At 45.4% G+C, this 22,987-nt stretch overlaps 1 protein-coding gene across 7 annotated transcripts in view; it reads left to right on the top strand.

Annotated features, from left to right (window-relative positions):
• Pebp4 (phosphatidylethanolamine binding protein 4) overlaps positions 1 to 22,987 on the top strand; it is a 202,656-nt gene that overhangs the window by 107,749 nt on the left and 71,920 nt on the right. For all 7 annotated transcript variants that reach the window (XM_013143648.3, XM_063234877.1, XM_063234879.1 and 4 more), the window contains one exon: positions 7,618 to 7,716. In XM_013143648.3, coding sequence (XP_012999102.1) covers positions 7,618 to 7,716 — 99 coding nt within the window. The remainder of the gene's footprint in view (positions 1 to 7,617; positions 7,717 to 22,987) is intronic.

Here is a 22,987-nt window from a genome sequence, read left to right as displayed (position 1 = left end):
TCTCAAGCCACATCCCCAGCCTGACTCCACTGTTGAAAGTGTCTGTTGCATGTCCCTCCCTGTGTCTTGCTGTGCTAGAGGATGGGTGTGATGCTGACTTACACTTGGCTCTAGTGACAGCTGCATGGGGAGTGGCATCACAGTGGCAGGAGCCTACATGGCAGCAAGAGATCACATGGCAAGACAGCCAGTGAACAGCTGGGGAATAACTGGGGTCCCAGTGACCCAAAGACCTTCCCCTCAGCGTTGCCTCTTAAAGGTCCCACATCCCACTGAAGACCAAAGCTCCAACACATGAATGAATCCTTGGAGGAATTTATAATCAGCTCACAGCAGTGATCTAGGGCAAGCCTCAGAATGGGCCATGCAACAGACACTCACCCCCCACTACTCTTGAGGTGCATTAAGTAGGGAATGTGACAGTGGTGGAAAGGAGAGGACGGAGAGGAAGGATGAGGAGGAGTGAAGCTGGTCACTGGGGAGAATCCCCAACTCTTGTTCCAACAGGGGGAGAAGGAGGGTGCCAGGACTTCTTACAGTGGCTTTTTGAAAGCAATTTTTTAGAAAGTACAAATCTTTTATTCAAAGTATAAAAGCAAGGCAAAAACCTTGGAAAATACAGGAAAAGCACAAAGTAAATTAAGGTTCTAATTATGCCATCACTTAGTGATCATCAGTCACATTTAACTCCCTGCTTCTCTGCTCATCTCACTGTGAAGGGTTACAAGTGTGCAATAGATGTTTTAGGTCTTCTTTCCTTCTCAAAAAGACTGAGAATACAGGGTCCTGCGTACCTTAAAACTCAAGAGTAAACATTTTAAACATATATGGCAATTTTTTTAAGACAAAATGGGATTTTTTTTCATATCTTTTGGTACTAGTAAAATAGAGCTTCTGGCTGGGGATTTAGCTCAGCAGCATAATTGCAAGTGTGTGGTCATGAGTTTGATCCCCAATACAAAAAAAAAAAAATAGAGCATCTGCTATGTTTAATGATTACTGATATTTCCTCTTTTATGGATTACCTTTGATGTTGTCTGTACTTTTTTTTATTTTTTATTTTTTTAATTTTTTTTGTCTTTTTCATTTTTATCGGTACCAGGGATCGAACTCACGACCGCCTGCTTGCAAGGCAGGTGCTTATGCCGCTGAGCTAAATCCCCAGCCCCAATGTTGTCTGTTCTTCCATTGAATCTTTCTCTTATTGACTTGAAAAGTATATATTAAGAATATTAATTATTTTTCATAGATCTTGCAAATTTTCCCTAGTTTATTGTCTTTGAACTTTCTTTTGCTTTTTTGCCATATAAAAATAAAAAAATTATATCTAGTAGGCATATATCAATCTTTTTCTTCTTGCCATTTACTCTTAACAGTTTGATATGTGTTTTTCCAGACATTTTCTGTGCATATGCAAATATATCTATAAATATAATGTTTATATTTAGATATATAAAGTTTTCCTGAACATTTGAGAATCATACACATATCTGTGACTTGCTTAGTTCACACACTAGAATATTGTAGATACATTCCATATTGCCATAGATCTAACTCTGAATTTTCTATTGTATAAATTATATATTACATTAATAAACCAGATTCTAAGGATTTTCAATCTGGCATATGAATATGGAACTTTTCTAGTATCTGAAAGAATTAGAGGCCTAAGTTTACTCCAGCTAGTGAGCCAGTTGTCCCAGTAGCATTAATAAAGTAATCTATCCTTTCCTTTCTGCTATGAAATAACTTTGTCATATATTTGTCATATTTTTAATGTAAGGAAAACTTGAGTTTCTCTATAGATTTTCTATTTTGCTTCTTTTACCTATTTCTTCTCCAACACTATGTTGCTCTAATTATTACAGTTTTATCATATATTTTAATATCTACAAAATGAACACCACTGCCTATTCTATCTTGTTTTTAATATTGCCTTGGCTAATTTTTTTCTTTTACAATTTACTTTTTAAAATTTAATTATGAGCTTTAGAATAATTGTTGAGGTTCCAAAAACATCTGCATAGGTTTCTTATTAGGTTTGCTCTAGATTAATAAAGCTTTACTGTCACTTTGCAAAGCAAGTGTTTCAGTTTCAAAGCAGACTGTGAGCTGGGTGTTTGGTGCTCACCAGTTACTCAGCTACTCAGGAAGCTGAAGCAACATGAAAGCAGAGTGTGTCTCTCCTCAATTACTCAATTTTCTTCTCATGACATGAATAGATTTTTCCTTCATATGTAAGTCGTGTACTTTTCATCATGCTAGTTCTGAGATGGTTTACACTTTTGTGATAATTATGGATGAGGTTTTAAAAGCACATTTTATCACTATTAGTATATAGGAAAGTATTGGTTTTGTATACATTGGTGGTGGCTTACTTTACTGAATATTAATTCAGTTATTTTCAGTTTGGGTTTTTTAAATGAATTTCTTCATGTCATTTACAAAAGAAAGAAAGAAAAAGATAAACAATACATTATTTTATTTCTTTTTTTAACTGTGTTTATGCTTTGTTTCTTCATGATGGAATTGCACAAGGATCATATATATCTTAATATTTTCCTGTTTTAGTCTTTTTCTTCTAAGAACTTGGAGATATTCTTGGGTTTATCTTCACAGTCTCTGATTAATTTCCTATGTCACCTAATGCAGAGTTTACTGTTCCTTTTGGATTTTAACATTCAGCAACTGGTGTTTTACCTGTGGACTTCTCTTCTTTGGACAGTTGCTAGGAGTCCCTGGTGATCACAACTGGTGATCACTCTGGAAAGGTCCATTTTGGCTCACAGTTTTAGAGGATTCAGTCCACAGTTGGCTGACTTTAAAAAGGGTGTGGTGAGGGGCCTGGCAGAGGAGAGCTGCTCATTCCGTGGCTGCCAGGAAGAAGAGAGGGAAGGAAGGAAAAGGGGATGAACATACATCCTTGCAGGGCACCTCCGAGTGGCCTTCCTCTAACCAGGTCCCACCACCTAACAGCATATTCAACCACTAAACTCATGAATGCATGAGTCCACTGGTAAGGACAGTAACCGTGATCCAACTGCCATCCACACATACGGGAATTTGGGAGGGAACCTTGAAACCTCTTTTCTTCTGTATACCTTAATGTTTGTGAATAAACTCATTGTTCTTTAGAATTAAAGATTGTTGGACTCTGGAGAACATGGCGGACAGACAACAGCAACTACTGAATGCTCTCTAAAGGCTCGGCTCAGAGGCCAGGAATGAGGCGGACTAAGGAGATACGAACCAGTAGAGATATGCTCTGCTGACTCAGGAACGAACTGGGCTGAGAGAATCCAACTTGGAATACAGTCCTGGCGCTAAAATAGGAACAGAAAAATCTCGGTGTGGAGGCTCGACTCCGCGCCATTGGAAACCGCGGCTTGGATTTCCCGCCGCGCGGCGGCCGGCTACCTCCACAGCGGCTCAGCAAGGAGAGACGCGACCCCCGAGCTCTGGGAACGGGCGTCTGGGAACGGTCTCGGAAACGCGACGGGCAGGAAGGAAGGCTGACTGGTGGCGAGGTGAGCGAGGAACTGACTCCCTACCGCAGTCTGACTCCAGCGGAGGATTTTCTGGGCGCGGGCAGTCCTGTAAGAGCAGGGCGCGGTGGCAACTGCAGCCGCGCATTTCCCTCTCGGACGGGATTGGTGAAAGGTGCCTGGCCGGAGGGACGCTGCTCGCGGACTCCCTAGGCTGGCCTAGCCCAGATCCCAGAGCCTGACGGTGGCCCGGAGGAGCGACCGACTTCCGCGTAGGCTGCCTCCTCCGCAACTCCCTGGGGCGCAGCGGTGAGCTGGAACAACTAGCCAGCGCAATTCGATCAAGCTGTAGCTGACAGGCAGGGAAGCCGGGCCTCCTGTGTAAGATTACATTTTATAAGGAACAGAAAATATGGGGAAGGGAAGCAACAAAAAAGGCTCCTCGACCCCCAATCCTGAGAATCAGGCAATAGTGGACACTGTACCAATATACATTAAGCGCCATTTAGAGAGCCTCATAGACCAATTCAGGAATGAAGTTATCAATGACCTGAAGCTAGAAGTATGCAGAATAGTTAGAGAAATGCTAAGCACCACCCAGGAAAAAGCAGATGGTGGAGTGGAAGAACAGAAAAAGAGGGGAGAATTGCTTGATGGAGAAAACAGAGAAAGCATTGAGTATGTGAAGCAGGTGCAAAGGGACTATCAAGAAATCAAGAAGTATACCCAAGACTGGCATAACAGCTTGAAAGAAACTAAGGACAGACTATCTGAATTGGAGGGCAGACTTGAAACATGGGAGAATGAAATGAAAAACTTCTTAAAAATAACAAAGAAACACACAGCAATAATACAAAGACAAGAAGATGATAAGAGGAGCCATAACTTAAGGATTAAGAACATAAAAGAAGAAGTAGGGACACAAACAAGTGAACTACAAAAGCTACTCACAGAAATAATCCAGGAGAATTTTCCTAATTTAGCAAAAGGTAAAGATACTCAAATGTATGAGGCATACAGGACCCCAGCTACCTACAACCCTAACAGAGAAACACCCAGGCATATAATAATAAAAATTCCAGAAATTCAATACAAGAACAGAATATTAAAAGCTGTAAGAGACAAGAAACAGATCACTTACAAGGGAAGACCCATCAAAATTACAGCAGATTTCTCTTCACAAACCATCAAATCACGAAGAGCATGGGGAGAAATAATTCAAGCTTTGAAAGATAATAATCTACAGCCAAGATTGAGATATCCTGCACAACTGTCCCTGGAAATTGATGGAAAAACGAGGTGCTTCCAAGATAAAGAGGAACTGGGGGAATTTGCAACCACCAATCCAACCCTACAGAAAGTATTGCAGGATATTCTAAAAAAAAGAAAAATACAAAGAACCCAGAAATAGGGGCGGGGAGGCCACAACGAATAGAGCAGAGACCAAAACGAAGAAGACAAACTGACAGCTACTGACAGAAAAAGAGCTCAACAGAAATGAGACAGAGAAGACTGGATGATAGGAACAGCTTTTTTTTGGAGAAAATGACATCTTAATAGGTAATGCTGATTTAGTACCATCTTGTTTTGAAATCTCATCTAGCTTTTGTTCTTCTGTCTCCAATGGTCTAAACAGGTTGTATCTTATTGGATTTTACTATGTACGATAGTATAAGAAAAAACCTTTTAAAGACAAGGAGATTATACAGAGACCATTGTTCATTTTCTGTTAGTCGATTCTAAATACTCTATAATGCTGTTATTCTCTTAAATGGATTTACATTGTTTTGATATACTTAATGCTACAGTATATGAAGTTGTACTCAAGGACTTCAGGGAGGGAGTCAATATGGTAACTATTTTTGGGTCAGGATTAGCTGGTGGTGAAACACTATTCTGCTTAAATGGTTATGTTTTGATCTGCCCTGTTTCGCTGTTATGCCCTCTTTTTTTCTCAATCTCCACTCCATTATTTACTTTTTTATTTTTACCCATTTAATTACAGGGAAAAATATAGCAGGATATAATATAGTAACCCACTTTGACTTTCTATTATCTCGATTTGAAGCCCTGTATTACTCTCACCATCTTGTTTTTGACTGAGGTTCCTATATTCTGTTTTGCTGGATAGTATCAGGTTCGAAAGTTTAGGCATCAGCTGAGAAGATAATGAGATTCATTATAACGCCCATTCTCGTTGACTTTTATCTACTTTTGAAGACCTACAATGTCTCCAATGTTTTGGTTTTGTCGGTTTTATTCTTTACGGTTTTGTTCAATTGTATTACAACTAATGATATAGGCAATTCTATTAGAAATGGCGGGAGGCATTAGGGTAACCATTGTTGATCACCTTGTATTATGTTTTTATATTATCTATTATGTCCACCCTTTTGACTTGACCGATTCTGTTCTGTTATGTCACATTTGGTTTTACTCTCTTCCAAAAAAGCAACAAGAACCGTGGGAGCAATGAAACCCAAAATGTGTAATAGTCACTGTACAAAAGAGAGGAAAAGAAAGTGCTCTAAACTATATAACTGCATGTATATTTAAAAGTATAAGATAGAAAATGATATCACAGAGTTTTATTGGATCATTGAACAGAACTGTTTGCAGTATCATTGGTGGAATGTCCACTCTACAAGCTTTAATTTTGTGACTTGAACAATTATTTCTAAGATGGCAATATGTAATCCATTAACTAGTGATTTCCTACTGCGCATTTTTTTATTCTGTAAATCTGTATAACTTGTACCCCTTCACTGTTTTTTTTTCTTTCTTTTCTTTTCTCCTTAAATAAAAATTAAAAAAAAAAAGAATTAAAGATTGTTTTATCTCACTAACCCCCAACTTACATATCTGGTCCTGATGTCTACCCTGAGCTCTGACTCTTTCTGAAGCCATTTCTAGTTGCAAAGTCTGAAGTACAACACTCAATGTCCCCCTCCAAATAGCCTCATCTCCCTGTCTTCTCTATGCCATTAAATGACCCAGTTGCTCAAGACAAAAACCAAGTCATCCTTGATTTTCCTGTCTCCAACCCCTTCTTACCGTCCTGCCATCCAACCCGCCAGCAAACCCTGTTAATTCTCCCTGAAACCATTTCCCCCATCCATCTGTTTGGTTCTGTCATTTCTGCCACTTATGTCCAAACACCCTCAGTGCACTGGTGCAGTGGTGTCCTAACCACTTCTGTCGCCTTCTGCCGGCTCTTCATTCTCCCCAGAGCAGCCAAAACTGCAGATCAAGGCACATCACTGCCCTGCCTAAAACCCCCTCATGCTTTGGTTGCTGTACTTAGGATCAGCTCCACTCTTCACTCAGGCCTAGAAAGCCTTCCGTGTCTGGCACCAAACATCTCACGTGGCACCCCATTTCTCTAAGCCCCTTGCATGCCCCTGGTCACAATGCTGTCTCTGTTTCTCAAACCACCTGTTCCCCTTCCCCACCTTAAAGACCTGCAGTGGCTCTTTGCTTTTCATGGGATGCTTGCTTCGCCCCTCATCCCTGCTATTTCACTTTCATCTGAGCTCTGGACATGGATACGACTGGACGTGATTTCAACTATTTATTTTTATTGCCTGTGTCTAACATCAAAGCTTCCTGAAGGTGTGAATCTTCCTACCTTGTGTTCTGTTGGCTTCCTGTTATCTGGAATAGACCTTGGCACATAGCACATGTTCAGCTCATGCTTATTAAAGGGATGAATGGATCCTAGTGGGACTGACAGGGAGCTAGCTCCTATTTATCTGCTGAATTAGTAGCTAAGTCCCCCCAGCTGTGCTGGGTGCTCCTGGAGGGCAGATGCCCTTTCGTAGGTTTCTTTGTTTCCACACTAGCTGCTAGTATGGTGCCAGGGACTTCTGCATGCTTAGGAAATATAACTTGGGTTTATTGCTTCATCAAGGAGAGGCTGAGAGCCTTACTTTTGCACGGACCTTATGTCTCTGAGAGTCAATGTGTGACATGAGATGAATATTGTGAGAAAAAAGACAGACTGGGTAGGAGGAGTCAGGGACTGGCTGTCATTCTCAGCTGGGATAGAACTAATGGAGAGCATCTTCCTTTGGGGTTCTCCAATCAAAATTCTGACCACAGACTATATTACTTTTTGGTTCATGTGTTACAGGATGCAAAGTACATCCTGGTGATGGTGGATCCGGACGCGCCCAGCAGGTACAATCCCAGAGCAAGATTCTGGAGACACTGGCTGGTGACAGATATCGAGGTAAGCCGATCAATCGATGCCTCTGACTCACTTGCAATTGTGGCTGGTAGGTGATCACCCTGTGCCATCTCAGCTGTCACGCGAGAGGCTTGGAGACCTAGGTAAGCAAGGACTTCTGTGTCAGAAGGCCCCAAGTATTCGGCTGTCACGTCTCACAAGTGAAATATAACAATTTCAAAAACTGTCAAGGGCCAGTAGTGGGTGCACTGGTACCCAAGCTATCAAGATGAGAACAAGAGAAAAAGCCCTGGTGCTGAGTATTTGCTGATTTGTAGGCATGAGTTCTCTTTCCATGGTTGACTTCAAGGCCACAATGAATTGAGAAACTGGCTCTCACAAAAGTTTTGAAAGCATAACAGCAGGGGTGGACATGTCACTAGTTTGGGGAGCCATGTAATTCTGTGGGATCCGGGGAGCAGCACTGCCTGGGGGTGTCTGGGGGTCCTCTTCCTGCTGGGGTGAGGGGCATAGAGACGGCTTGTTGGTTTCCTTTTCTTTGTACAGAAACACACATCCACCCTCATCTTTGCCTCCTGATAGTTATAAGGGTGTCCAGCTCACTCTTTTCAGACCTGGTCTGATAAACACAAATTTGGCGGAGTGTTAGGGGGCATTTGAGGTCAGCAGAAGCTCTATGACAAGCAAGTTTCTGAGGTTCCGGGTTAAACTGAATTGATTTTATTCCTCACTGAATGGCTGTCAAGATTTTTCTACTCTAATATGCACTGTAGTCATCTGTGGGTGTTGTCAGGGCACTGTGGGTTTTGGGACCCCCCACACCATGGATACCAAAATCCACTGGTGCTCAAATTCCTTACATAAAATAGTGTGGCATTGCTTAGAGCCTGCACAAATCCTCCCAAATACTTTAAATCATCTCCAGATTACCAGTATCTACCATAATTCTGAATTACCAAACTTAATGCAATGTAAATCCTGTGTAATCCCCGGCTATCCTGGAGCTCACCATGACCTTCCTGCTTCAGCCTCCCAAATGCTGGGATTCCAGCCATAAGCCACCATAACAAGGTCTCACACAGACAGTGCTGGGCTGGCAAGCTGGGTGGAGTGCAGATTCCTGGGCACCGTGCCTGCCCTGCAGAGCACAAAATTCAGTCCATCTGAAGAGAACATGGTGTTATGTTGGGCAAGCATCCTGTGATACAGGAGCTGGGAGGGAGGCTGCAGGGCAGTGCTGGATGCCTCTGTGGTCAGTTACACCATTCCAGCTGTAGAGCCATTTTCAAGTGAAAAGCACCTTAAGAAATTCTCCTGCTCGCCATCACTTCATGATCATCATGACCCATTTTATAGTCAGGGGAAGCTATAGGCTGTAGAGATGGGGCTCCTAATCGCCCAGGCTGGGCCACACAGTGAGGGAGTCACACCATACCTCCCCCATCAGATCCACCATGGAAGGGACCACCATGCCCGTAAGGTAGGAGACCCCCAACCCGCTCCCAGGCATCTATCTCCAGTCACTCTTGGTGGATGGAGACTTCTGAGGGACCCTTCCCAGGGAAGTCTTGGTAATTAAAGTACCTGGTCAGCACTTTGAAGCCCATAAAACCACACCCCACAAATCATTAGCCAGGCACCCTCAGAATTAAAGCACAGAGCAACATCCCTGCAGACACAGAGTGACAATGGCTCTGTGGTTCCCAGGGGCCACGGAGACAGTCTTGGTGGAATCCAAGCTGGCCCTGATCCTAAGGTCAGGTCTAATTGGTGATAGACTAGGCCATGGCTGCAGGAGCCCCTTGGTACGGGAAAATGTTTGGAAAGCCTATGTGGGCTGAGAGAGGAGAACCCATGTGAAGGTCTTAGGAAAGCAGGAAAGAGCTAGAGCCTCCGCCCACCTCCAGAGAGACCCGATAGTATTAGATAGGGCTCTAGAGGTGCAGGAGACTGAAATAAAAACACGGAGTTAGAGAGCTGCCAAGCAGTAGGGGCCAGGCATGCTTAGTATCTTTTTGTTCATTTCATTCAGCAAGTACACTTGAGTGGTGTGATTCAAATCCCAGATCCACCATTCCAAGCTGTTTGATATTGGACTAGTTGCTCAATTTCTCTGCGTCTCCATAGACTTACTTGTAAAATGGAGATGCTGATGGTCTCTGCCTCACATTGTTGGAGTGAAGCTTATCTGGGTTCTTCTAAGCCAGATGCCTAAAGCCACACCCAGAACATGCAGTCCACGCAACACAGTTGCTGTTACATTATTGTCACCGTTTCAGGTCCAGTAGCTCCAGAGCTCTGGGTAACCATGCAGACAAAACCAGAGGAAGGTGCTGCTCGGCACAGGACTCCAAGGTTCCTAAAGGCCTCGGGCAGGCGCTTCTTGAACCTGTGGGTTTCCCTGGGCTCAGGGGCAGGACGCGGCAGTGGTCCTCAAATCCAGTCAGACAGGGAAGTCAGAGACTGAACTACTCCACATCCCCTTGACCCTCCTCGAAACTCTCCCTCTAAGCAGAAGAAATTTCTGCCAGAGCAGGACAGGGAGCATCATTCCCCCACCATGCCGTGTCCCCAGCATTTCCTTAAAGATGCTTTTCAGTGCAGGTTCAATTGAGATAATAATTTTCATACTGAAACCTAATTAAGATATCAATTAATTTGCATCATTCATTTCAGAAGAAGCACTTATTGGTTCCCCTTCTATTTGTCTCTGAAATTAGTGCTCGGGGCTTTTCATACAGATATTTTCATTAGACTTTTTATTGTTAATGGGAATATTGAACACAGCAAGGTGGTGCATTAATACTTTCCACAAAGAATATCGTGACTGGTGACAAAGAACATGAAGAACAATTAAGGAGACAAGAGTACCTTTTTTTCTTCCAAAAAAGAAAATCTTCCTAGAAACCGTCAATGATTCTAAAATTTGCCCCTGAATATCTTTTTTGTTTTAAGAAAGAAAAGGAACCGGCAAGTTCACGTTTCCCTTTCATTCAGTGCCCTCAACCTTTGGCAGCTGTAAATGCAACCATTTCTGGGTTGAATTAAAAGGACTTCTAAGGGGTCATTATTCTGTCTACTGTTCTATAGGGTTGAATTTTTCTATAATTAGGGTTGAGGTTTTTTTTTTTAAAGACCTCTAAGTGTGTTCTGTGAATAAGATAAATGGAAAACCCAAAAAACAGCCAAGGATTGTAGCCCCCTGCTTTCCAGTTCTGTGGTCAGGTGCGCCAGGACGCTTGTGTCTGAGGGACCATTGCTGCTGCTGGGAGAGGTTGGGCAAGATGCTGGAGCTTTGTGAAGTTGAGGCTTCTCAACTGTAAAACTGCTCCAAACCCTTACTCTTCAGGACAGAGGCAAGGAAAAGGGAAATTCCATATGCAAAGACCAGCTTTCCTGGAGAGAGGTGCTAAGAAAGCAACACATTTAATCCTCATTCCTAATCAATGGAGCAGCAGATCCAGTACAAATGTAAATGCGTACATATAAACAATGATTCAATGTGATTATTTCCTACTCCCAGAACCCCAGCCAGTGATAATCAGCAGGATAAATGATCTTTCCCAGGGCCACCCACTGAGATAAAGAGGGCAAGCCAGGGACACAGGATTGATAACCATTTCTTTATTGAGATTTGCATTTTCAGTTTTATGTGTATTTGTGCTGCTATCCACACATGCTTTGTCATACACGAAAAGGTTCCACTTTAAGTAACTATGTGTGGTGATCCATGCCTGTAAATACCAGCACTTGAGAGGCTGAGCTAGGAAGATCAACCCAGATTCAAGGCTATCTTGGGTCTATAGAGAGTTCAAGGTGAGTTTGAACAACATACAGTGACCCTATCTTGAAAGGAAGAAAGAAAGAAAGAAAGAAAGAAAGAAAGAGTAATAAACTATTAGCTGGGCATGTAGTGTAGACCTGTAAATCTTAGCATTCTGGGAGGCTGAGACAGGAAAATAACAATTTGGAGCCCAACCTAGGCAATGTGGCAACTTACTGAGACTTTGTCTCAAAATAAAATAGGTCTGGGGATGCAGTTCAGTGCAGAGACCCTAGGTTCAATTCCCAGTGCCACACAAAATAAGTAATAAACAACCAAAAGCTGTGAGTTATGCTCCCTAAGAACACACAGGTTCTGACCGTGGCCATAAAGAGCATTGTTTGTTGGGGATACTGTGGAGGTGGCACTGGTCAGAAACCAGACTGTTCATAGCCATGCCATGTACATGGGGAGTGGACAAGAGCCTGGCCTTTTGATTCAGATTAACCAACGGCAGCTCCAGGCTCCGTCCCTTCCAGATGGGACGCTCCTAGCCTCAGTTTCTTCATCTTAAAAGTGGGCACGCTAATAATGTCTGCTTTCCCAGTGCTCCATGAGAAGAAGCAAGATTCTTGACTTAGAATAGTAGGACCTTGATAAGGGATTCTTGACCCACCCCTGCCAACTTTGAGATCAGACCACAACAGTTGCTTAGGATTTTGTGCTTCCGTTCGGCTGTTGGACACAGGTCTTAAGAGTAAAAATTTAACGTGGCTCAGCACTTTGCCTTTTGGGTCTAGGTGGAGTCAGGCCCAGCCTGGGGGATCTGCCGCGGCTGGCTTTGGTGGACATAGGAAATGGGTCACTATTGCATTCAGTCTCTGGGATGGCACAGTAGCCTTGGGGACCAAAGCAGTCTCCCCTGAGCCGTCCTGAACCACAGCCAGGGTGCAGGCTGGGCCTCAGGCAACGGCCAGGTCCCTGTGCGCTTCCCAGGGGCCACGCGGGGGCCCCTTCCGCTTTTATTTTCACCTGAAGCCCAGCACTCCTGGCCACTTCCTTATCACACTCTCAGTCCCCACTCTGCTGTCATTGTCCTACCCCAGAGATGCCTTCGCTCCCATTCAAAATAATTTAAATAAAATGTTGCTACAAAGTGGAATATTATCTTTTGATGAATGTTTTTAAAGCCCTTTAGGTTTTCATGGTAATTTGTGGTATGAAATTATTTGGAGATAAGAGCCAAATTAGCTCTCCTGTGCTGAGGTCGCTCTGTCCTGTTATCCATGTGAGCCGTGTTTAAATATAATCAGCCCTTAGACTAATGCAGCATAATTGTTCATTTGAAATAGCTTTTTTTACTCCATTCAATGAGTCATTAAAATATTCAAGGGATAATGCAGTGAATTGGAAATGAATTTATCATATTATCCCATACATACTGTAGTGCTTCAGGTAGCTAAGAGAAGAGGTACAGGGAGGGAGGGAAAGAGAGCGAGAGAAAGAGAGAGAGAGAGAGAGAGAGAGAGAGAGAGAGAGAGAGAGAGAGAGAAAACCAGTGTGCATAGGAATATGGTAAACAAAGCTACTTGGTGGGTTTAAGGCAAATGAATGTGGAGAGACTGGGAGGGGAGAAATGGAAAATGCTGTTCTTTAAGTCTCTCTCTCTCTCTCTCTCTCTCTCTCTCTCTCTCTCTCTCTTCACTCTGAGAATCTGTGCTCCACCACAGCTCCACTGTTAACTTATTTTTATCAAATATGTTTATATCAGAAAGTCGTTATGGAAACCAATTCTGCCATCCAGGAGAATTCCTGGATCAGGCAAAAAATCTCTTTCTCTCTCTCTCTCTCTCTCTCTCTCTCTCTCTCTCTCTCTCTCTCTCTCTCACATACATACACACACACACACACACACACACACACACACACACCACGCCACAGTGCAGCCCTGGTCATCCCTGACCTCAGCTCTGACAGGGAGGGTGGACACCCTGTGAAATGTATATGGCAGTTCTAGTCCCCTGCCATCCTTGCCTAAGGCACCAGGGCTTGTCACCATCCCCTGGACCTCAGTCACCAACCCTTGGAGAAATTTCTGAGGAAGCAACAGGGCTCGCCTGGGGCAGGGTGTGACAGACTGCAGTGAAGGGGTCCTTCTCCCTTAAGCTCAGAGAAGTTCTGTCTCTTTGGCCAATGTCCTTTGTTCTGGTCACACCATTTCAAAGGCTGATGGCCAGCCTGAGGGAGATGGCCAGGAGAGTGTGGCTCTTTAGAAAGCATAGTGGAAAGGAGGAGGACGGACCAGCATCCCAGAGGTACCTCAGGACAGGCAGACCCAGATGTCTTTGAAGATCTATGGAAACCTCCCCAGGAGGGAGCGAGAGCTGCACCTCCCCAGGCATCATGGGACCTGTGGGTAAAGTCTGACAAGTAGCAAGATTTGGTGCCTTATCAGTAAGAAGTTTCCAAGAATTCGAACTGCCTAAGAATTGAGCATAAATTCCTTGAAGGAGCCACCTCTTTGTCACTGAAAGCAGCTACCCTTGGGTGACTGAGAGAACTTCCCCTGGCATAGCATCAGGTGCCTGACCTGTAAGATGTGCCACCCACTGTCTTTCCTTTGCTGGCCAGAGACACTCTTCTTAGAGCTTAATTCAGGTAACTAATATATAAATCACAATAATACTTAATTCTTCAGCTTTTTTTTTTTTGATGTGATCAAATACTGGATACTTCCTAAAGGAGGAAGCTTTTATTTTAGTTCATGGTTTCAGAGGTCTCAGCCCATGGTTGACTGGTTCCAAGGCAAAAACATCATGGTGGGAGGGCATGGTGCAAGACAGCTGCTTGCCTCATGGTGGCCAGGAGCAGGAAGCGTCAGAGAGGAAGGGACCAGGGACCAGAAATAGTCTCCAAGGTCCCACCCAGCCACGCCCAGAAGTGTACTAATCTCCTAGGCATCTCTGAAGCCAATCAAGTTGACAGTTAATATTTTCCCATCACAAAAGTAAGAAAGAAAAAGAAGGAGAGAGGGGAGAAAGAATCAACATTTGCATGTTTGGTGTGTAGTGCAAGGCATGACATTTTATATATCTTACTTAATGTTCATAGAGGTCCTAAGAAAAAGGTCATAGACATATGAAAACTGAGGCCTAAAATGGACACGCTACATGTCCAAGATTTGAACTCAAAACTTATACAAACACTCATAAGGCCATATTGCCTGTATTAGTCTATGTTCTGTAGCTATAACAAAATGCCTGAGGCTGGGTACTTTGTAAAGAAAAAAATTTGATTTAGATCACAGTTTTAAGGCTGAAAGTCCAAAAAAAAAAAAAAGGCAGCTTCATCTGTTTGGCATCAAGTGAAGGCCTCATGGCATGGGGCATCACGGTGGTGGGGGGGACCACAGGAAGCCAGAGAGATCAGGGATCAGGCTTGCATTCAAAAGAACAGAATAAAATTAATCCTTTCTGAGGACACTGCCTTCCACCAAGGCACCTTGTACTTTAAGAATAAAGCTCCATCTCAGCGCCACCACACTGGTGACCAAGATTCTGCCACCAGAGCCACATCCAGTTTATGTACTCCACACTCACTACCTAGGCATGGCCAGCATGAGTACTTGCCCCAGGACCATCTGGGGAAACTAAGAGGTGGTGGTAGCCCCTCTTCCCTAAGCCACTCCACCTCAGCAATGGCATGGTCCCAACCTGGTCTTTCATGTGCAGCATGGACCCAGGAGATCCATTTTCCAACATGCTGTGAGCAGATTATCCACGTCTGTGAGCCTATTTCCTCACCTGGTTAAGGGGAGACTAATGTCAGCTGTGCAGAAATGTTGAGATGAGACCTGTGAAGCACCTGAGCCTAGCACCTGGCACTGAGCAGTTTCTGTATGTATATACTCACTGGTTTCATCTTCTGTCACCTTATATCCTCTACAGTCATCTTCAGTTGAATTCTTGATGGTCAGGAGCATATTGTCCCTCCCTAGAGGTAAGACAGAGCCTGGCCAGGAGAATGAGCTACCCATGTGGTTATCACTTACAAGACCTTGAGGGAGAAAAGCCAATTGCGAGCATGGGATTGAAGAGGGAAGTGTTAGAACCAACTGTGTAACCTGCACTTCACTCAGCACTGTGGCTGTTTAAAACAATAACAGATAAAAATAAGAATGTGATGAATACATGCTAGGAGTGTTAAGTGTGGTTTTCCAGATTCCCAGTTGGAGTGACGAGGCCAACCTGAAGGGAATAACTAAGGATTAATACTCAGTGACTTGGTGTCCACTCTAGCTGGCCCTTTACACCCAAAGAGCAGTGAGAGCTGGGAGCACACTCCTTTTCCTGAGGGGGCCGCCTCTCCCTCTTTAAGGCTCTCCTCAGATATCACCTCCATCCAAAGCCTTTCTCTAATACCCACAAGCTAATTCAGTCCTATCTGTGCTTCTGCCACTCAGTTAAACCTCACCCAGCACTCTCATCACATGAGACTGTCATTATTCTAGTCTCTTTCCTCTCTTAGACCATAGTTTTCTGGAAAGCAAAACTGTGTCTTCTTATTATATCCTCAGCACTTAGCACAACACTCAGAATACAAAAGGCCTTCAGTTAATGTTGAGTGATAAAAGGCATGAAGGAATGAATGGATAAAAGAATGAAGGGAGGGATGGAAGGATGATTAGATGGGTAAGTGAATGGATAGATATTTAGATGAGTGAGCAGATGCATGCACAGGTGGATGCATGTATGGGTGAATGGATGGATAGATCGATGGATAGATGGATGAGTGGATGGGTGGATGAGTGGATGGATGGAAGAGTGGATGGATGGATGAATGGATGGATGGGTGGATGGGTGGATGAATGGATTGGTTAATTGATTGATCAATGGATAAAAAGGTAGATGGATGAATGGATGGATGGATGAATCTAAAGATCAACGGATAAGTGACTGGATGGGTGGAAAAACAGATAAAGATTGGGTATGCAAGAGGTGACATAACTCTGTGATGACTTCAGGGTGGGGACAGAAATTGAGACAAACCTTGAATTATGAGCAAGCCTGAAAAGATCAAAGGATGTAAGAGACTTGAGTTTCAGGAAGGGAACAGCCCAACCAGAAGCTCAGTGTTTCATAGGGTAGAAAGAGGAATCATGAATACAGACCTAAAAGCCAAGATGGCTAAGTTAAGTGAGGCCCTTACCACTTACCTTTGCATTGCTATTACAGAAGTTGCTGATTTCTCTCCTATAATTTTGTGCCCTCAAAAGTAGCCCTCTAAGGACGATTTTTCTAAAATCTAAACATGATCGTATTCCTTATCTGTGTGATGCCTTGAGCGACTGACTCTCCAGTCTTGCAGCCCAGGGTTCTGTCTTCCCAGCGCATTACTCAAGGCCTCCGCAGCCCCAGATCCTGCCCCCCTGTCCCCCACCCCACCCAGGTTCCATAGTTTCCTGATGATCTTCTTAGAATGTCTCCAACTTCTCTGCCACTGCAGCCTCTATGGACCTTTACTTGCTCTGCTGCCTCGTCCTAAAAGCCCTCTGTGCTGACACAGCTGCTTTACAAGTGTCTCGGTCTCCAGGTGAACCACACATTCAGGGTTCAAAAGGAGCTTAGAGCTTAGAGCTTAGAGCTGCAATCACGAAATCATTTGCAGAAATGGAAAAGGAAAACATGGATTCCCAAATGTGAGCTCTGGAGTATCATATCAATCCTCATCAAAATTAAAAAATGATTTCACAAGTGAACATCAGGAGTCTGGATAGGCTGACCAAAAGCAAGTCATTAGTGACCCCTTTCATTGTTGGCATGGCAGAAACACTCAGAAAGGAAGATATTAGACCACCTACCTGCACAGTGACAAATGAATGAGTATCCATTCTAAGGCTGGTCACTGGTGACATGCTATAAGATCCCGGGATGACTCACAGCTTGTTTGATATTTTGATGGATAACATGCCCACCAAGTCTGTAGGGTCACACAAAAGTTTCAAAGAATAGCTGCTACAATGAAACAGTTAATTTTGGTAAATCAGAAGGATAGAGTTGCATTACAAAAATTCACTTTAATATGGATTAATCTGAAGTTCTATATTTAGGTTCCAAGCCCATTGCACACATGGGAAAGATCTGGCATGTCAGAGGTTCATGAAGGGAGAAGATTATAAGAGTTTCTGTTAATTCTTAAGCTAATTTAAATCCAAATTTTAAGCTAATAATAGAACATCAAACTGTAATGCAGGAGTTAAGACAGTTAATATAATCTTAGGCCACATCAGTAGAATGGAGGCTTCAGATCACTGAAGAATGAAAGCTCTCCTTATCTGTATTTGTGAGACTAGCTCTGTTCCTTCCTTCCTTCCTTCCTTCCTTTCTTCATTCATTCTTTCTTTCATTCATTCAGCGTGTGCTCAGTGCATCTTGGGCTGTAGGTTTCATTCAGACATTGCAAACTGGAAGCTTACACAATCAGATCCCTTCCAGTAAGGAGCTCCTGCCTGCTGAGGAAGAAAATCTATGGCTGAGGTACATGCAGCGGGGAGTGTTGGGCTGCAGTTAAGTCTGAGAACCATGGAGATGAGAAGGAGGGCAAGTGGAGAGCTCTGCTCTGTGAGCAGAGTAAAGCTTACCAGGAGACCAAGCTAGAAGGGTCTGGGCGGAGGGAGAGCGGGCGGGGGCCAGACATGTCCTGAATCAGAAGCAGGCTGGTGAGGCTGGAGCCCAGTGGTCCAGGTAGAATGTACAGAGATGACAGCAGAGAGGCATCCAGGCACCGAGTGGTGGGAGGGAGAAGTGGGGCTCGTCCATGGCTCTAAAGTCCCAGTTACACAAGTTGATTAAATCCTAGAGACCCACTGTAGGGCATTGTCCTTGTAGTTCCTAATACTGTATGGTGCACTCAACTCATGTTGAAGGTACACCTCGTATAAGGTGTTCTCAGCAGATAAAAAGGTGGTGTGTGGTGTCCTGGGCTGATAAACATTGTTGTGCAAAGCTTCCCCCGGGTCTGGGCAGGAGTTCAGTGTGCAGACTCCTGGAAGGCTTGATCCTGGGGTCAAAACTCCTTGTGGTTTTGAGCAGATCGAATTGCCCTGTGGGTGCAGCAGGCAACCAGAAGAGAACACTGCTGTTCTTTAGAGAGGGGTGAGAGTGGCCCGTGTCAAGGCACGAGAGGACATGGAGGAGACAGTTTGGGGATCTCCCAGGAGGCTAGGAGTCAGCAGGACCTGCCAATGGATTAGAGTGGAGAGTGAAGGGGAATCTCAGGTTGGCTCCTCGATTTAGGTGTCACTGACTGTGAGGGGGCGTTGCAGGGTGGGCAGTGTTGGAGCTAGGGGCCACCTGAAGCTCTGTAGAGCTGCTCATATTGAGATGCTGTTTGGATCTCCAAGTAGTAGGCTGAAATGAGGCTGGAATTCCCAGGAGGGGCAGAGACAGGAGTCTGGCTTTGCAATAAGGATGTGGGATTTCTTACTGCCTCTTAGACCAAGGGAGTTGTCTCTGGTGATTCCCAAGGAGAACTGTCTGCCCGGGCTGAGCCAGGTTGGCTCCCAGATGGTAGGACTTTATAAATGAGCCCTGGCCAAGCACCCTCTTGAGAGACACAGGGAGGCCAGGGCAAGGAACCGGCTCTGTTTAGGTGGGGACTAGTGATGCTTCAGAAACTGTTTAGGACCAGGATTCCAAAGACTCGTCCCTTAGGCCACTTGCCAGTTGCTTCAGCCTCTGCCCCTGGGTGGATCTCTGTGGTCTTCCCTACAGCTAAGTAGATTTGGGGGACAGCGCCGGGCCCCGGTAACTTGTGATTCCATAACAGATCCTCCACTGTGCAGCCCTCAACCTTTTCCTCTGCCAGAATGTTGTTCATAAGCACAACCAGCTCCCCTGGGCCGCGAAACACATAAAACAAGCTCCAAATTCCGTGCAATTCCCTGCGTGCCGCTCTCCCCATCAACAAAGTGTTTCGGAACACCAGTGAGAGGGAGCCAGAGGGAAATTATTAGAGGAAGAACGTGGAAGCTGCTTTCATTTACTTTAAAAGGTACATCACTCACTGGCATTTTATTATTAGTCACACCTGCCTGGGAACCTACTTCCCCAGTGATTTGTGATCCACGGTTGGGTCCTGTAGCAGGTCAGTGCTGCAAACCACAACTGCAGGCCACAGAGGACCAGAATGGGCTAATAAGCAGGGGTGAGGTGTGAACAGCTCTGGTTTTAGGAGCCAGAGTGAGCCAGCAGCCTCCTGCAGACAGGAAGGACAAACTCCCCAGCAGGAGGTGTATGAGGGACAGCTTCAGGAACCCAGGTTAGCAGGCAATGGGCAGGCTTAGCATGGGGCAGTGGGGCTGGGAGAAGGCAGGACCATCCCAGGCTCTTCTGCTAGCTCTGCCCAGAAAGACCCCAGTGGAACTAGGGTGCAATCAGAGGCTGAGGGGCACATAGCTGGTGGCCTAGGGTGCCAAGAAAATGCATCCTCACACAATGAATTCCGTGGCACCCAGGGATGGTGAGGAGGGAGCTGCCAGCATGCGCAGGAGGAACCTGCAGACTCTGCCAGGGGTGGGGAGAGATCCAGGAGTGGGGACTTAGCTCAAGGGGAAGGACAGATGCCCAGAGTGCCTTGGGCTGCTGGCCTGTCAAGCCTTTGGCTAAGAATTAGCTTTTTCCTTTCAAAGAGGGTGGAAGTCACTGTTTTCTTGTCTCCGTTGATGAACAGATTCTGGGTGGCAGGAGTCACCATAGAAACAGGTGCTATCTTAAGCAAATGAGCCTTATTAACCTTAAGAGTGGTGGAGTTTTCACAAGATTGCACATATAGGGTAGGAGGGAGAGCAGGGCTGGTGGGGGGAGAGCCAGGGTGGCTGGGAACCATGCTGCCGTGGCTCTGGGTGTGGAGGCATTTGTGTGGTGTGTGTGTGTGTGTGTGTGTGTGTGTGTGTGTGTATGTGTGTGCGCACTGCATGTGCATGGGTGCCCATGTGCATGTGCTTCTGCAAAGCTGTTTCCCAGGAGGTAAGCTCAGTTTCTGCCTTTGCCCTAAGAACTGCGCACTTCCCTACCCACCCAAAGAGACCTCCATCTCAAGGTTGCAGGGCCAAGAGCCTCATAGAAACCCTCAACTCTTCCTCCCTCCACTGTCCCCATCCCCCCGTGGGTGCCCTCTTGTCTGTTGTACATCATGAGCAGGTTCCTCCCAGAAGATCCAGGCAGCCAGGAAGCAGGGACCTCATTGACCCAGAAGGCAACGCAGTACCACAGAAGGAGCAGGATACTGATACCAGGTGGACCTGATCAGTTAGGACTCTTCATGAACCCCCAACCTGCCATAAGCAAGGATACTATGTACCTCACTGAACTGATTGGAGACTCCTGCGTGAGATCATGATCAATGAGACCAACAAGAACATGCACATTGATATGAAGTATGTCCCTCAATTGCCACCTGCCTATGACCTGCCTCCTTTCTGGGCTGAAGAAGTTGCACTCATCTTAGGCACAGGGTTAATCTTTCTGCAGTGTGATCTTGTGGTCAGCAATTTCCACTCAGCACCTGCCATGTGTTCTGCACTCTGTTGGGTCTTAGCAGGGCATAGAGGAAGGTCAGAATGAAGAGCCTGCCCCAAGTGGACCAGGAGGGCACGGAACAGGCTTTGAATATGGCTGTGTGTGGGGCTTTGAAGATAGGTAGGATTGGGATGGGCAGGAGGAGAGTGACAAGAAAGAGGAGTGTGTTCATCTCTGAAAGCAAAAGCAGCCAACTTCCAGACTGTTCCTAGGTTATAAATAATCAATCAGTATCTTCCCTAGGATCCAGGGCTCTGCAGGTGGCTCCAGGAAGCTCATCTGCTGCCCCTCCTCAGGCAGGACACTCTGCTCTGGCCAACTCTCATCCAGGGGATAAAAGTGACTGTCATCCCAGAGCCTTTCTGTTCTGTGTCCCCGGTTGTCTGAGGGGCAGTTTCCCCAGGGAGACAGGCTACAGCCATCCTGCCCAGGGACTATGTGCCTGGGAGGGCTTCATGAGGGGGATTTTCTGTTCCTTTGACAATAAGAGTAAAAGGTCCCACAAATGCCCATAGCTGGGACAGGGCTGCCAGCACAGAAGCAGCCTCTCGCCTGCGTCAGAGTTGTCTAGAAGCCCAGAGCTGGAAGATTTGTCTTATCATACTCTGCATTTGATGGATAAAGACACTGAGACCCAAAGTCATGCAAGACACAGTGACATACCTCGGCTGTAATCACACTGCTATTTCTGCTCCCTGTCCCAACCTTGCTGAATGAGAGAAGCCACCATCCAACTGGAGGCTCCAGGGTGGTCCCTGTGTGATGTGGTCCCAGGCACAGGAAGCAACTTTCAAGGCCCACTGTCATGAAGAAGAAAGAGAAAGTTTGCTCTGGGTGCTCTATTCCCATCTCTTATCTCTGTCTCTTCCAAAATCAAAATCTGCTATTTTGTGAGCCTCACCTGGCCCCTGTTGAGAACCACAGTTTTAGAGATGCTAGAGAAATTTTCCCATCTACCTATCCCCAGGTCCCATGTTATCTCCCCTATAGGTTTTAGAGGTGTCTAAATTTCCTTAATAGCAGAAAGCTGTGGAAGGGCTGGCTGAAAAGGTCACTTACAAGCTTGGGGGTGGGGATCATAGTGATCTTGAGTGATCTGGGGGTGATGGCTGGACTCAGAGGAGAGCAGGGCAGGGGGCCCATGAGGCCCTTGGAAGACTCAAAGGAAAGAGAGCAACCACACCCAAGCTCATCTATCTACATATCTATCGTCTATCAGCTCCTTCCTCTTTACCAGTGGCCTCTAATGTTTGGTTGGTTGGTTGGTTGGTTGGTTGGCTGGTTGGTTGGCTGGCTGGCTGGCTGGCTGGTTGGGTTTTTTCGGGGGGGGGGTTGTTGTTGTTGTTGTTTTTTGAGATACATTCTCACTATGTAATTCAAACTGATCTTGAACTCAACTATGTACCCCAGGCTGACCTTGAACTTGCAGTGATTCTCCTGTCTCAGCCTCCCAAGTACTGGGATAACAGGCAAGCGCTGCCATACCTGGCTATGCCCCAGAGCAATGTCTGCTCCAATTCCTAGTGTTTCCATGATGCCTAGGCTTGCATTTGAGTAATGACATGGAAAGATACATGCCTTTGAAAGAAGTTCCAAGAGAAAGAGCCCTGGCAGCTCCAAGGTGGGCCAGGAAGCAGACGAGTGAGCCAAGATAGTAGCCCAGAGCCTTTACTGTGCTATCCAAGGGAAGGAACCACCAGGCAGTATAAGCAAGTCTGAGCGAGCTTACAGTGCCAGTTGGCATGGTGTCCATGGGCTCCAGGCTGTCACCGGCTGCCTGTCCCGTCCCGGGGGTGGCTTAGAGCAGCAGGAACACTGGCTCAGTGCATAGAATTAGGCGAGGGCATTTGGGGAACAGCTCTCAGTGGGCTGTATGTCTACAGTGGCGCTCAGCTTGCATCTCTAGGAATCAGCGAGCCCTAAAGGGCATCTCTCTCCTGAGGAAGTGAAGCCCCAAGGTGTCAAAGCATCA

The sequence above is a fragment of the Cavia porcellus genome, unplaced genomic scaffold (assembly GCF_034190915.1).
Source record: "Cavia porcellus strain 051 isolate PalLab524CR breed Dunkin Hartley unplaced genomic scaffold, mCavPor4.1 scaffold_24, whole genome shotgun sequence".
Classification (NCBI taxonomy): domain Eukaryota; kingdom Metazoa; phylum Chordata; class Mammalia; order Rodentia; family Caviidae; genus Cavia; species Cavia porcellus.
The sequence above is the reverse complement of the archived record's forward strand: the minus strand, read 5'-3'. Positions and strand labels throughout refer to the sequence as shown.